The 13,938-nt window shown below is 34.9% G+C and overlaps 1 protein-coding gene across 7 annotated transcripts in view; it reads right to left on the bottom strand.

Moving 5' to 3' along the window:
* CNTN1 (contactin 1) overlaps positions 1-13,938 on the bottom strand; it is a 340,010-nt gene that overhangs the window by 121,648 nt on the left and 204,424 nt on the right. For all 7 annotated transcript variants that reach the window (XM_076007181.1, XM_076007180.1, XM_076007183.1 and 4 more), the window contains 3 exons: positions 11,465-11,637; positions 9,291-9,386; positions 1,820-2,026 (listed from right to left, as the gene is read on the bottom strand). In XM_076007181.1, coding sequence (XP_075863296.1) covers positions 1,820-2,026; positions 9,291-9,386; positions 11,465-11,637 — 476 coding nt within the window. The remainder of the gene's footprint in view (positions 1-1,819; positions 2,027-9,290; positions 9,387-11,464; positions 11,638-13,938) is intronic.

Genomic DNA, 13,938 nt, shown 5'->3' with positions numbered 1-13,938 from the left:
GACCCAATTATCAGAATCACCTGGGATGGTTGTTAACCTTGTAGATTCCTGGGTCACATCCCAGTCCTGTCAAATCAGCATCTCTGGGTTCCCTGTTTCCCCCAAAACTTCCTAGGTGCTTACCTACTAATTAAGAACCATTTGATTAGCTATCCTGAAGATCAGGGAAAGAAAGGAGTTGATGATTAAAAAAAAAATGCTATTTTGAGTTAGTGGAAATAAAATGGTGTTGCTAAATAAGATGAAGAACACCCAAAGAAGAGGAGGTTTTGTTGGGAGATGACAGATGTATTTGGAACACTTTGAGCTTAATATCCTTGAGAGCCTTTTGTGGGGGACAAGTCCAGGATATAGGTAGAATTAAGGTCTAAACACACAAAATTTGAAGTCACCTGCTTAGGGCTACTGGTGAAAATGTGTAAGTGGCTGGCAATATCTAGGGAAACACTAGAAATAAATAACAAGAAGACTGCCTAGTGAAGCATACTGTGTAGAATTTGTCAGAGAGGCAGATAGATGAAGAGTTGAGAAAATTAGGTAAAGAAGGCAAAGTTCATAAGCAGCAGAAGAGACCATGTCAAAGTTCAAACAGAACAGGGACTGAAAAGTGTTTTTTGGATTTAACAATTAGGGAGCTGTGATTATTCAAGATTGTTTGTATTGAATACAAAAGAATATGCAGAGAAAATGAGGTGGGGTAGAATTTGAAGATTTAGAAAAGAAAGAAAACAAATGATGTAGTGAAGTCTCTAATGGAATCAAGTTGGTTGTGACCAGAGCAACTAGAGGAATGAGCTTGAGCAGGAAGAGAAATATTTCTTCTGCTGAGACAGGAAGGAAGAAAATAAATAGAAACACTGAACTGCATATATATTTCTAGGGGAGAGTAGGAAAGAAATCAAGGGAAATTTTACACAATGGCACCTTTTCACTTTGTGAAGGAGGAGGTGAGAGTATCTCCTAAGACTGAGAGAAAAACGAGCCAGAAAGTCAACAATATTTATTGACTACCAATTATGTGAGTGCTACTTGCAGAGACATGTAAAAGTGGAATCTGGGTGGTACTATGGCATTTCCCCCATTGTCACATCCTATATTTACTGATGGAGGCAGGAACCAAACCTAAGTCTGTCAATCAGAAGGTGGTATCCCTCAGAAGCTTAAACTCACTGATAGTAATGTAGCAGTAGGACTGGGATACAAATAATGTAAAGTCAGCAAATATACTGTGATATGATTCTCTTATGCAGAAGTGTATTTTAGAAAGGGCAGTAGTCATGCAATATGGCATCGCTGTGGTAGCACCCTATGCTAATTATGCAGAGTAGAAAAGGCAATCTATTTACTTACCTGTATCATGTCAACAGTTCCTTTAAAATATATAAAAAAAAAATCAACCAGAATTTTTTTTTCCCAATTCTACAATCACTATTGTTTGTCTTGAGCTAATCATTTGCTTTCTTCATGAACTTAGTAAGTAGGACTGGCCATGAAACCAAAAGCAAATGCCAGGGATTCCTGTTGTAACCTAACCAATATACTAGCACTTGACCAATGAATCAGTTCTATGTGTGTTTCCTGAGCTAGAGGCAACTAATCTGAACTCAACCTTCTTATGGCAATTTTATTAGATGAGTCTTCTCAATTCAAAAAGCTCTGGACCAAGCCTTTGGCCCCCTTCAAAGTGTATAATCTCTATATTGTCCTTCCTGAGAACCCAGCTAGTCTCCCCATTGGCTGTTTCTTCCTTCTCATTGTTATAAGTATACCATAAGTAGACAACCTTGTGAAAACTAGGTGTAACAAATAAAATACTTACGTTCAGGTATTGGAATAAGTGGAATAAATTTGCTGAACACACTCTTTGTAATAGAAGGACTGGAAACAAAGCAGGAATAATTGCCTTTGTCAGAAGACTCAACATTTGCAATGTAGAGATTGCCATTTGTCTGAGACACAAATCTTCGTTTATCCATTGTGATGAATACAGGAAATTCATTTAGAAGCCAGCGGTAGCTAAGATCATCTAGAAGAAAATATTGTCTACTAAATATTAAGTTCTTCTCCAAAAGCAAAGATTTTGTTTCCTAGTAACAAGCTATCACATGATCTAATAGAGGTTATTGTAGACCAAACATTTGAAGAAAGCCAAACAGTACAAATTTTCTATTAGCTACCATAATTTACATGAATATAATCATCATACTAAGTGTTCATATCTATTTATCTGTCTCTATTATATTATGAACTATTAATATTCTTGCTCCCATTTCATTGATGTAGTGAAACTTGAAGAGGTTACATAACTTGCTTAGAACTTCATGATAATTTAGTAGAATTGGGATTTTGAATCCAGGTCTAATAATTCCAAAGCCCATGATCGTTCTAACCTACTGCATTTTATAAATAAAATCAAGATGACTTATTGTACTGTGGCTTTATCTATTTTTCTTTTGTGTACACCTATTTTAAATTATAGATTAGAAATGAGCTTACATAACCTGTTGTGGTCACATTAAAAAGAGAAAATCACATAAACAAGGAAAAGCATGTTACTGATTTTCTTAAATATTAGGAAATGTATCATATGGCAACTCTCAAACACAGGAAATTCCCTTGGCTTAACACACTAGCTAGTTAAACCAAAAAGTTGAATTTCCTCCTTAATTTCCTATTTTTCCTATAGTTTTCTATTCCTATCTCTTCTCTCTGCTTTAACGAATGACTTCCTAGTAGTCATTCAACAAACACACAAGATGAAACTCTGAGTAAGGCATAACCCTACATCACAAAATAATGATTCCCATTAAAATATCTTGACCATGTGAAGACAACTGCTACTAGTAGGAGTATAAGTGGGAATCTCCCTAGGTCAGGTTAGATAGGATTTTAGATTTAAAATGGTGGAAAGCCAAGATTTAACAGTACTCTGGCTTCTTTTAAGAATGAAATAATCGTGACAAACCACTATTTTGCTTCAGGGAACTCAATGTGACTAGTAAAACTGCCAAAGAAGAATGTGAAGGAGCAATGTCTGAAAGAAACTAAAAGAAATGCACACTGTGCAAGCCCTGTGTGATTGGCAACAGTAATCTGGGCGTTATATTTAGTTGAGCCATGCAATTTTCTCCAACAATATACAACATCAGAAAAAACAGAAAAGATGATTATATTATTTTGTTTTTTCATTATATTGTATTTATATTATAGAAGTAGCATATAGTCATTTTAAAAAAATAGAAAATACAGGTAAAGTTAAAAAGAGGAAAGAAATTAAACCACCATAATCAGCCTCCACCTCAGAGTTACATTAACATATGTCATTCTAGACAATTATATCTACAGAAGATTGAATTATTTTAATTTGTTATCTTTATGCTGATTTAGGATCACAGAATAATTAGGACAGGAAGAAATTTAGAGGGCTGCTAATATTTCTGAAATTATGGCTTCCTGGGATCAGGCAAGGAGTAAAGAAGTATCATATTAAGAAAGAAGTATTATGTAGTCTTTCATCGGAATTGATATTTATAATAAATGTTAAAGAAGACTGGACTTTTCTGTTTCTGAAATGATTTTCCCCATTCTCAGTTAAAGTGAAAATAATTATTTTGTAGTGATTTCTAGTAATAATTAAATTCCAAAAATAACAAAAACCAAAAAAGTCAGAAAAGTTGTGTGCATTTCCTTACAAAAAAAAAAAAGGAATTTTATAACATACAATGTTTTAAAGATACCACCCACAAAAACATCTTCAGAATAGTCTGAAGGTCAATGGTTGTATGAATACAGGGATGTAAGTTTTAATTCTAGATATGACTTTTATCAGGCTAATCAGTCACTCTATTATTTGGTTTCTCTAAAATTTAAGACATTTTTCTTTGTGCCACTCATCAGAGATGTGTGAAGAAGAATAAGTGGTGATATTTTAACTTTTAAGGGCTGAAAGCTAAGTCAGAGAAGTTATTGTGGTGATGTTAGCATGAGCGTAAGTTTTGAACTCTAACGCAATTGGTTTGACTGACTTAATGCCCAATTTAGATCCTCTAGTTTATTTATTTTACAACAACTGAGTACCTTCTCTGTGTCACCAAACAAGATATATGTGGTCTTTGCGCCTTTGGGACTTGTAACATAACTAATCTAAATTTATCTAACAAATTTTAACCTATCCATAAGGTCATTTACTAGGAAAAAAAATAAAAAACACAATATGTTAAAAGCTATCAAGTCATTACAACAAAGGTAAGAATTGCTATTGTCATTTTTAAATACGGGAGCCAAGGCCTGGCTAGTTAGGTTTAAGTGACTTGCTTGAGGTCATACAGCAACAGGGAGGCAGAACTCATGTTCTAACCTCCTTCCCCATCCCACCATCACCAAAATAAGCTGCACCGTAACTGTTACTAACACTCATCCTGCCTCTCTAACTTAAGAATGGAATTCCATTTTGGCAATCAGGAGCTAATCTCTGACCCAGGTCTCTCAAGGACTCAACAGATTTTACCTTCTTTGGTAAATTACCTTCTTCTTTGTGTCTTTCCTTGCCCCATGCAGATGACAAAATCAACCATCTTTGAAAAAGCCATCATCTGTTTTCCTCCCACCCCTATAGACTGGATTAGATAATAAATTACTATAAAATTAATTTTTCAGGAAGACTAAGTGCCAGCACATGTTTAAGAAATGTTGCTTTTATCAATAGATATGTAAGACTTCTTCCCTTTGCCCCAGGGGAGTCTGGACCACACATATTACAGCAGAAATTTGTTTTAGCCAACTACAGTGCATTTGGCTAGTTTCATTGTTTTATTTTGAACTACATCACTTATCAAACCTTGCTAAATAATGTATATTTCTCCTTGAAATATACTTGAAGTACTTTAGTGTGTCTTGGAGTAATAACTTCCAAACTTTTTAGAAGATTCTTTGGCCTTTATAAAAATTAACCTCAACAGAACAGAATGTACCTGTATTTATAAAAATCATCACAGCTTCTGATCAGTGATTTGACACTGTAAACCAACAGTCCCCAACCTTTTTGGCACCAGGGACCAGTTTCATGGAAGACAATTTTTCCATGGACTGGGTGGTGGATGGTTTTGGGATGATTCAAGTGCATCATATTTATTGTGCAGTCAAATCTCTCTGCTAATGATAATCTGTATTTGCAGCCACTCCCCAGTGCTAGTATCACCATCTCAGCTCCACCTCACATCATTAGGCATTAGATTCTTGTAAGAAGCACACAACCTATATCCCTTGCATGCAGTTTATAGTAGGGTTCATGCTCCTAAGAGAATCTATTGCCACTGCTGATCTGACAGGAGGCGGAGCTCATGCAATGATGTGAGTGATGGGGAGCAGCTGTAAATACAAATGAAGCTTCACTTGCTCAATTGTCACTCACCTCCTGCTATGCAGCCTGGTTCCTAATAGGCCACAGATCATTACCGGCCCATGGCCCAGGTGTTGGGGACCACAGCAGTAAACTATATATTAAACACATTCAGAAAGAAATTTATACCAAGTTTTATTGTGAGCTAATGTGTTCCCTATCCTGGTCTCCCATTCCTGTCTATTTTTATGCTGACTGAGATTCATTCAGGATCATATTTAATATCCTGGGCTTTATTTTTCTTAAGCATACTCCCACTTTGTTATCTTTTTAAAAATTCTTACATGTGCCTATTATTCAGTATTTTGTATTTTATCCACAGTACCCAAGCTTCAAATGATGGATTTTTTCTCCATTCTCTTTCTTGCAACATACAAAGATATGATTTATATTTTGTGAGATGCAGTATGTCAATTTTTGATGGTTATACTGACAAAATTTAGCAGAAAATAAAGTATTATCTTTTCATTTTTGAGAGTCTAAAAGTTTAAAAAGTCTTACGCATTTATGAATTATTTATTACAATATAATAAAACGAAATCTAAATAAGTAAATTTACCTTTTAAAGAAAATTAACCCCTACACTCAATTTAATGGGCAAACTTACTCTTTTACTCTCTCCCTCCCTCATTTCTCAGATATTTGTTGAGCACTTACTCTGTGCTACGTATATATTAGGCAAGCAGTTGTATATCAGATATTATTATAAAACTGAGTAATCATTTGTATTGAAATGCATTTGTGATTGCTCTTGATAAGTAAAGCAGTTCAGAATTATCCCCTTTGTAAGGAACTATAGAGCATCCAAATCCATGTACTAAGATATATTTTATTTACTTTATTAATACTTTATTACTAAACCACTGAAACTACATATCCATTTTACTATTTTCAAATACATTGTTAAATTCAAAGCTGATAACATGCTCTATGTAGTAGGTGGCACAAATTTGAAAGGAGGAAATTAAGATGTAGACATGTCATAGTAAGGACTGAATCCAAGATCACCAACTAGAACAATAGGGCTTGACAACTATAAGGATTGACAACTGCAAATAATTGCATATGTGATATTCTTAGAGATTGAGAGCCCAAAGACAGATTCCTTTGCATCCTAAAACCAATGAACTTCTAAGCTGCAAAGCATAAAACTTTAATGTAACTGCATTAAGGAGGAAGGAGAGATATGGTACAGAGATAGTAAAACAGTACACATACATACACATAATACATTATGGCTTTGAAGCAAATATCTATGGTTGACGCTGGCTTGTCTAATGTTTACAGATATCATATAGCTGCTAATAACATAAACTGACAGAAGGAGATGAGATATTCAGATTTTATTCTGTGATTAATGATGTTTCTTGGACTCATTTATAATCAACTTAGTGTTTGTTTTTTCCATGTGAATACATGTATTTTTGTTGGGATGAAGAGGTGGGTCACTCTTTTGGCTTAATGAATGTAAGCTTCTACTAACCTTGTCCTGGTCCATGAAATTCTTCACTCAGCACAGTGGTTGAGATGCCACAGAGATGGAGAGCAAGACTTATCTTAGATAAATTTCAGAGCCCCCTTCCTTCCTTAGGCCCCTTCTTCCCATTTTTTAACTATTCTAATTTCCTAGGTAATCACAGGTGATCCATAGCTTTGAAAATAATTTATATGATGATGACTAACAAATTGATATTTTCAGTTCAGACATCACCCCTGAGCTGCACACCACATAGGACTGCCAATTGGACTTCATTTGGAAGTTTAACAGACACTTTTATTTAACATTTCCACACCTATTCCTTCAGCTGAAGTAATGACAACTTCATTCTTTTGGAAGCTCATGACAAAATCTTTGATGCCACCTTGATTCTTCTATTTCTCTTAGACCTCATATAAAGTCAACCAACAAGTACTTTTGGCTTCTCCTTCAAAATATATCTAGAATTTAACCAAAACATATCCAGAGTTCTATATAGAATTGAATATATTCTGTTTATTTAGAATATATCCAGATTTATGTTCCCACCTCCACGGCCACCACTCTGGTCCAAAATTATTGAAATACCTCCTAATTGGCCTTCTGTTTCTACCTTTGCCCTCTCTAAGTCCTTTCTTAAAGCTGTAGTCAGAGTCATCTTTTTACAACTTAAGTCCCGTCATGTGAGTCCTCTACTCAAAGCCCTCCAATGTAAGTCCCACTCAAAGTATTTAATAAAAGTCAAAGTGATTGCTATGAACTAAAAGGTCTCCACAATACGGCTCTTGTACCTCTTTTGTTTCATTCTTACCACCCTCTGCATTATTCACTCTGTGGCATCCACTCTGGCTCCCCTGGTCCTCCACAGTCCCACCCCAGACCTTTGATCTTGCTGCCTCATCTGCCTGGCATGTCCTTCTCTCAGGTACGAGTCCTGTTAGCTCCTTCATTTCCTTCAGGTCTTTATTCAAAGTTTCCTTCTCAGTAACGCTCTTCCTAATAGTGCAACCATCTCCTCAATATTTGTCCTTCCCCCTTCCCTGCATTATTTTTTCTCCCTAGCGCCTATCTATCAATATCTAACATACTATGTCTTTTAGCTATTTGTCTTTTATATTGTCTGTCTCTCCCAGTAGAAGGTCTCTAAGGGCTGGTAGCTTTTCCTGTTTCATTCCACTGAGGCATTTCTGTGGCATCAATAGTGCCTGTGGCACAGCAAATGCTCACAAGAGATTTGCTGAGTCAATGAGTGATGGAATGAAGTCCATCCAATATGGAATATGGTCAAATGTAGTCATTGGTTATTTATAGTTATTACATTGTGGGAAACGTTTTGAAAATGAGAGGGTTTTTTTCCCCATAGTTTCAACAGTTCCTCAGGAAAAAGACTTCTCTGGTTGAAAGGTTGTTACAATGTTTTGAATTTTATACGTTCCTCTTATACTTATCAAGTAATCATCTTCCTCTTATTATGGAGAAAATTACCAATATTTTCCATATTAACAACCAAAACTATAAATAAATATAAAAATATATAATTTTCATAGAATATATATGTATAATTTTGAGCAAAATACATGTGTTTGTATGTGTACACACACACATTGGATTGATGTATTCCATACAAAATCATTTCTATAGCTTGTTATGTTTCATTCTCTGTGGAGATATTTAAAGTCAAATTTATGACATAATATTAGAACTATAGGAATAAAAAACATTTTTATTGTTGAAAGTGATATTCATATATTATCTCAAGGAGATATTTGATAAATTAAACAAGTGAAAAATGGTGGAAGTACACGAAGTGTTTATCTTTTAATTTGCACTTAGGAAGCTTTTATCTTAGCCATATCACATTAGGAAAACCACATATTCCAAGTTGAATCTCATGACAGATGACACTCAATTTAGCCCACTATTTGAACTGGACAATTATTCCAGCAGATTGGTGCCCCTGAAGAGATTAATAATTTATTACGTCTTTATCCCTTTCTAGTGTTTAGTTACAGTTCACAGTATTTTGTAGATGTTAAAGTGTTAAGAAAATAATCAATTTATACATTATTCCTTGGTAGTTTTCTAGTTCAGGAATAATTTCTAGAAAATCTATCATCATTTCCCTATATAATGGGAACTTTAAGGAGGACATAATCCATCACATATATGTTTATAAACTGAAATGATTAGAGATCCTTGGGATTAGGGCTAAGCAATTAATGAGCCAATATAGAAAGCCTCTACAACCATTAGTAAGTGGTACAAGATCATGCAAATATTGAGTCTCATTTAATTAATAATGAGCCATGATTATTAGGCTAATAAAATAATTAATAATATGGAATTATTACTAGGAAAATGGAAATTTGCTCATTTTACTCTATAGAGTCTTATCGTCAGAAGCATGAAGTTTACCTGGAAAATGGTAGGGAGGGTCACAGAGAAGCACCATTCCTTTCCCTTCTTTTACTTTGACCTCAGGACGTTCCTCAGGTGGGAAAGGATCAAGATCTAATTACAAAAGAAAAAAAAAGAAAACACTCACTCTCTGGTCAATGGAAAGAGACATCCATTAAATTTTATCTTTCAGCAACAGCACCTCTCAGTTGGTTTGGTGAAGCCTATGAAAGTCGACTCCTCATTTTTATGCACCAGGATTTGTGCACACTATTGAAAAGTTATGTATGGGCTCGAAGCCGACACATGTTGGTAGCAGCTTGTATAAGAATTTTGACCACCCTGAAGATTATAAATAGCCTAAATAAAGCCTTTTGTTTCAGATTTAGAGAGAGTCTCAGTAAGAGTATCTGGAAATATAATGAAATCTGACAAAACAAGAGATCTGCCAAGCAAAGTTAGGAAGAGGAATAGACTTACTTGAAGGGTATTTCTCTTCCCAAGGAAGGACCTGGATATCAGGAAAGCATAAGGGTAAAAGGCAGGACCCTCGTTTGGGAACCTGAAAGTGACCAATCTCTTGCTCCATTTCAAATTCTGGGTTTGCCTCAGTTCTAATTTCCTTTACTTTTTTCTTTGTTTTAGAACTCACATTTGGCTTGATTCCTTGATACTCTTTTGATTCTTCATGTTTTGCTGGAATTCATTCTGTTTCAGTCCACTTCTCCTCCTGTTTTTTATCTATGATCAGTACCCAAGTTATAACATCTAATTTTAACTTCTCTCAATATACTATATACTTCCAAAAACACATCAATTCTAATTGTTCCCTTTTTGCAGATGATCCTTCAAATCTACGTCTCTAGTCCTGATATCTTACTCAAATGCCATCCCTAACCTCAAATGCTTACTTGACATTTCAACTTAGATAACTTAATGTCACTATAACCTCTACATGTGAAACAATCATTTAATGCTTTCATGCTTGAAATTGGTTTTTCTTGCTCCCTTTCCATGTTTAATGTGAGCAGAATGTTTCTGCCCTTTGACTAGACTTTGCTTGAAAAAAATATTTAGGATCTTCTTTCCTTCAGGGCAATGCAACTTGTTAATTCTTTCCTCGTAGTCAGTATATATTATTTACATTTCCACTTTCACTGCACTAATTTAATTTTACTGCTCTTTCTGATCTTGTCTCCCTCCCTCCTGATAATCACTACCATGTAGGACTTATTACAAAATCATTTTCATCCTATAATCCTTTTTACAAAAGACTTACATGCTGACTTTATAAAATCATGTCTGAAGACCACCTGGTCCAATTCATCTCCCAATGCTCAATTTTCTTTCGGAACAACTTCTAACTTAGCACAGTGTTTTTCAAAATGTTTTTCATTACTGGCCCCAATAAAAAGAAAATTTTCATTTAGATTTAAAATAAATAATTAAGACAAAATTTAATTTATTTCTACTAGGAAAAATTAAACACTAAGGAATAAGGTATTGTCAGGTAGGATTGATCTTTTGTGTTGGAATACCTAAGATGTTTTCTTCCTCTAAGAACCAATTTTCACCCCCTGACGGTGATACTGGCCCCATTGAGACTGCATGGCTTACCATTTCCACTAGTGCTCATTTTTAATGATTCATTCAAAATCCTCAGACCATAGCCTTCATTTATTATACAACATTATCTTTCAGTATATCAAATGCATTCATAAAACTCTCATGTCACTTTGCTCTCTTTGCCACACAATCTTGAAGACCCACATCATCTATCATGGCTTCCTCTCACTATCCTTTCTTCTTTTTTCTCTTCTTGCTGAACTCTTACAGTGACATTTATTAGTATCTATTCTGAAGTTCACAACACAATCTATGCATTTTAACTTAATACTTTCACATATGTATGACTTCTCTCACTACCAACAGTCTGCAACCTATGTGCATGGAGCAAACGTGTCTTCTTTAACATCCCACACAGTGAGTACTTTTGTTAAAATGATGAGGTACATTTCTATTTTCATTGGGAGAAGTAAGTAAAAGGATTTTAATAAAAGAAAAACATCCAAGAGAGTTGACCATCACAGAATTATCACTCTAGTTTATGTAGATTTTTATCAATAATTAAAATATCTAATTTTACTTCACCTACATACACTTGCCCATTGTTTTAAGTTACAGTTACTCACATCCAAAGCTCAGGGTTGCTTCAGTGCTTCTGACCATCCCATAGTTATTTGATGCTAAACAGTAGTATATTCCAGCATCTTTCTGTTTGTCAGGGTTGTTGATAACCAGGTTTCCTCCTACCATGCTGTATCGATCACTTGTCAGATCAACATCCCCATTATTCATTCTCCATCTAGGAGAAAAAGATACAAATGTCACAACAAAGGTCATGAGGCCTAGAAATTATACTGGGCTAACATAGCTCTAAAATAATTTGGGTACAGGTCCATGTGAAGTCAGATGATTAATATCCAAAATATACAAAAACTCCTAACACTCAAAAACAGCAACAAAAATCAAACAACCCCAAAATTCAAAAAGTGGGCAAAGAACTTAAATAGACACTTCTCCAAAGAAGACATACAAATTGCCAATAAGCTCATGAAAATATGTTCAACATCACTAATCATTAGGGAAATGCAAATCAAAACTACAATGACAGACCATCTCATTCCCACTAGGATTATTACTATTAAAAATATCACAAAATAAGTGTTGGTGAAGGTATGGAGAAATTGGAACCCTTATACACTGTTGGTGGGGCTGAAAATGCTACATTTGCTGTGGAAAGCAGTATGGTGGTTCCTCAAAAAATTAAAAATAGAATTACTGTATGATCCAGCCATTCTACTTTTTTGTATATACCCAAAAGAATTGAAATCAGGGTATCAAAGATGTACTTGTACTCCCATGTTCATGGCAGCATTATTCAAAATAGCCAAAATGTGGAAGCAGCCCACAGATAAATGGATTAGCAAAATGTGGTATATACATAAAACAGAATATTATTTAGCCTTATAAAAGAAGAAAATTTCTGACATATGCAATATAGCATAGCTTAATCTTGAGGACATTATGCTAAGTGAAATAAACCAGTTACAAAGGATCAAAAAAAAAAAAAAAAGAATATGATTCAGGGTGAGATTCATTCCCTATAATTCCAAGTCTCTGGGATCATGATTTATAATTTAGCTCAGGTACAGACAGGTGGATGTTAAAGTGAATGATACATTTCCTCTTTATTTCATGAAACATGCCAAGTGTCAAATACTTTGTTGAGTTTTGCTCCATAAATTGATTTCCTAGCATACATACATGGGTTGTAATTGATAACTACCTTTGCACTACTTAGATTCATACATTGTATAAAATTCTAAGAGCATTTCTCTACCAGAAATAAAAATATAAAACATCAATATCTGATTTGATATATCAATAATTTTCAATAAAATGAACCGAAATCAAGGTTCTTCTCAGAAATGGCATATGCTGACCACTAGAGGTCGATCACACAATGCAAAAATGAGAGAAGACAGTTGGGTCTTTAGATCCCAAGCCATGAATATACAAGTAAAACCAGATTTTTCCTCAGCCTAGAGTTAATGGTTACTTGTATGTTTTCTTATTATTCAGGGATTATTTCTGGTAAAGGGATTTTCCCCCCACTACATAATCTCATAACAATGTAGGTGAGAAGTGTTGCAGATAATCAGATTGTTAATTGGTGAGGATTGTGTTATAAATAAATTGTCTAGAAACAGAGATCTAACTTTGGTGGTAAGATGATAAAAAGAATGCATGTAGAAAACAGTTGTCAATTAAGATCACCCCCTGCGTGACTTCATCATCATTCTCCATTAGGGTTCAACCTCTAATGTTCCATGTCCCCAGGAATGCCATAAGAAAGGAGCCATAGTCAAGCAGTTCAAGTAGTGTCCTGTGCCCACATCACTGGCACATCACCCTGGCATATTTCCGATTAGGGTAAGAATCATGCCAAAAAGTCCTGATGATTTTAAAATATCTATTATTACATCAAAGTTACTGGAATATTTTTAGTTATAATTTTTACGGTGTAGGAGGTCATTGAAAAGCGAGCATGGAAAACCATGCTTTTGTATTTTTAAAACCTACCCAATTCCAACCCAATGAAAAAGTCCACTCTTCCCCCAGCCTGATGGCAATATAGTCCCTGCCCGAATCATCTAGCATCAAGTTGCTTAGCACTTGTCAAAGCAGTGGTTTTCCTTGTTGCACAGTTCCAATTGTTGAGATTTTTTCCCCACGTTATGTTGACTCCAAAATTTTGTTTATTGCCTTGACTTCCTACCCCTGGATCTGATTCTGCCTATGATATTATATAAGGATTAAGTTTTGCTGTGTTTGGATAAATTCACTGGCCTGTTTTTAGAAACATACATTATTGTTGCAATCCTTTCTACACTGCTTTAAATACAGTTTTTATTGTAGTGCTCTTTTCTTTGGGCATGAGGTAAGATAATGAAAGCCCCACTGTTGATAAGTGGGAGGTAGGGTTTCCTGCTGTACCTCTCAGTATGTTTCCATGCATATCACATTATCACAGAACATGCTACAAATATAAAACTACTGTGTGAATGACAAATTGCATGATTACCAAGGTTAGTATGGCTTG

The sequence above is a fragment of the Microcebus murinus genome, chromosome 10 (assembly GCF_040939455.1).
Source record: "Microcebus murinus isolate Inina chromosome 10, M.murinus_Inina_mat1.0, whole genome shotgun sequence".
Taxonomy (NCBI): domain Eukaryota; kingdom Metazoa; phylum Chordata; class Mammalia; order Primates; family Cheirogaleidae; genus Microcebus; species Microcebus murinus.
Note: the sequence above shows the minus strand (reverse complement) of the source record. Positions and strands in the feature narration are given on the sequence as shown.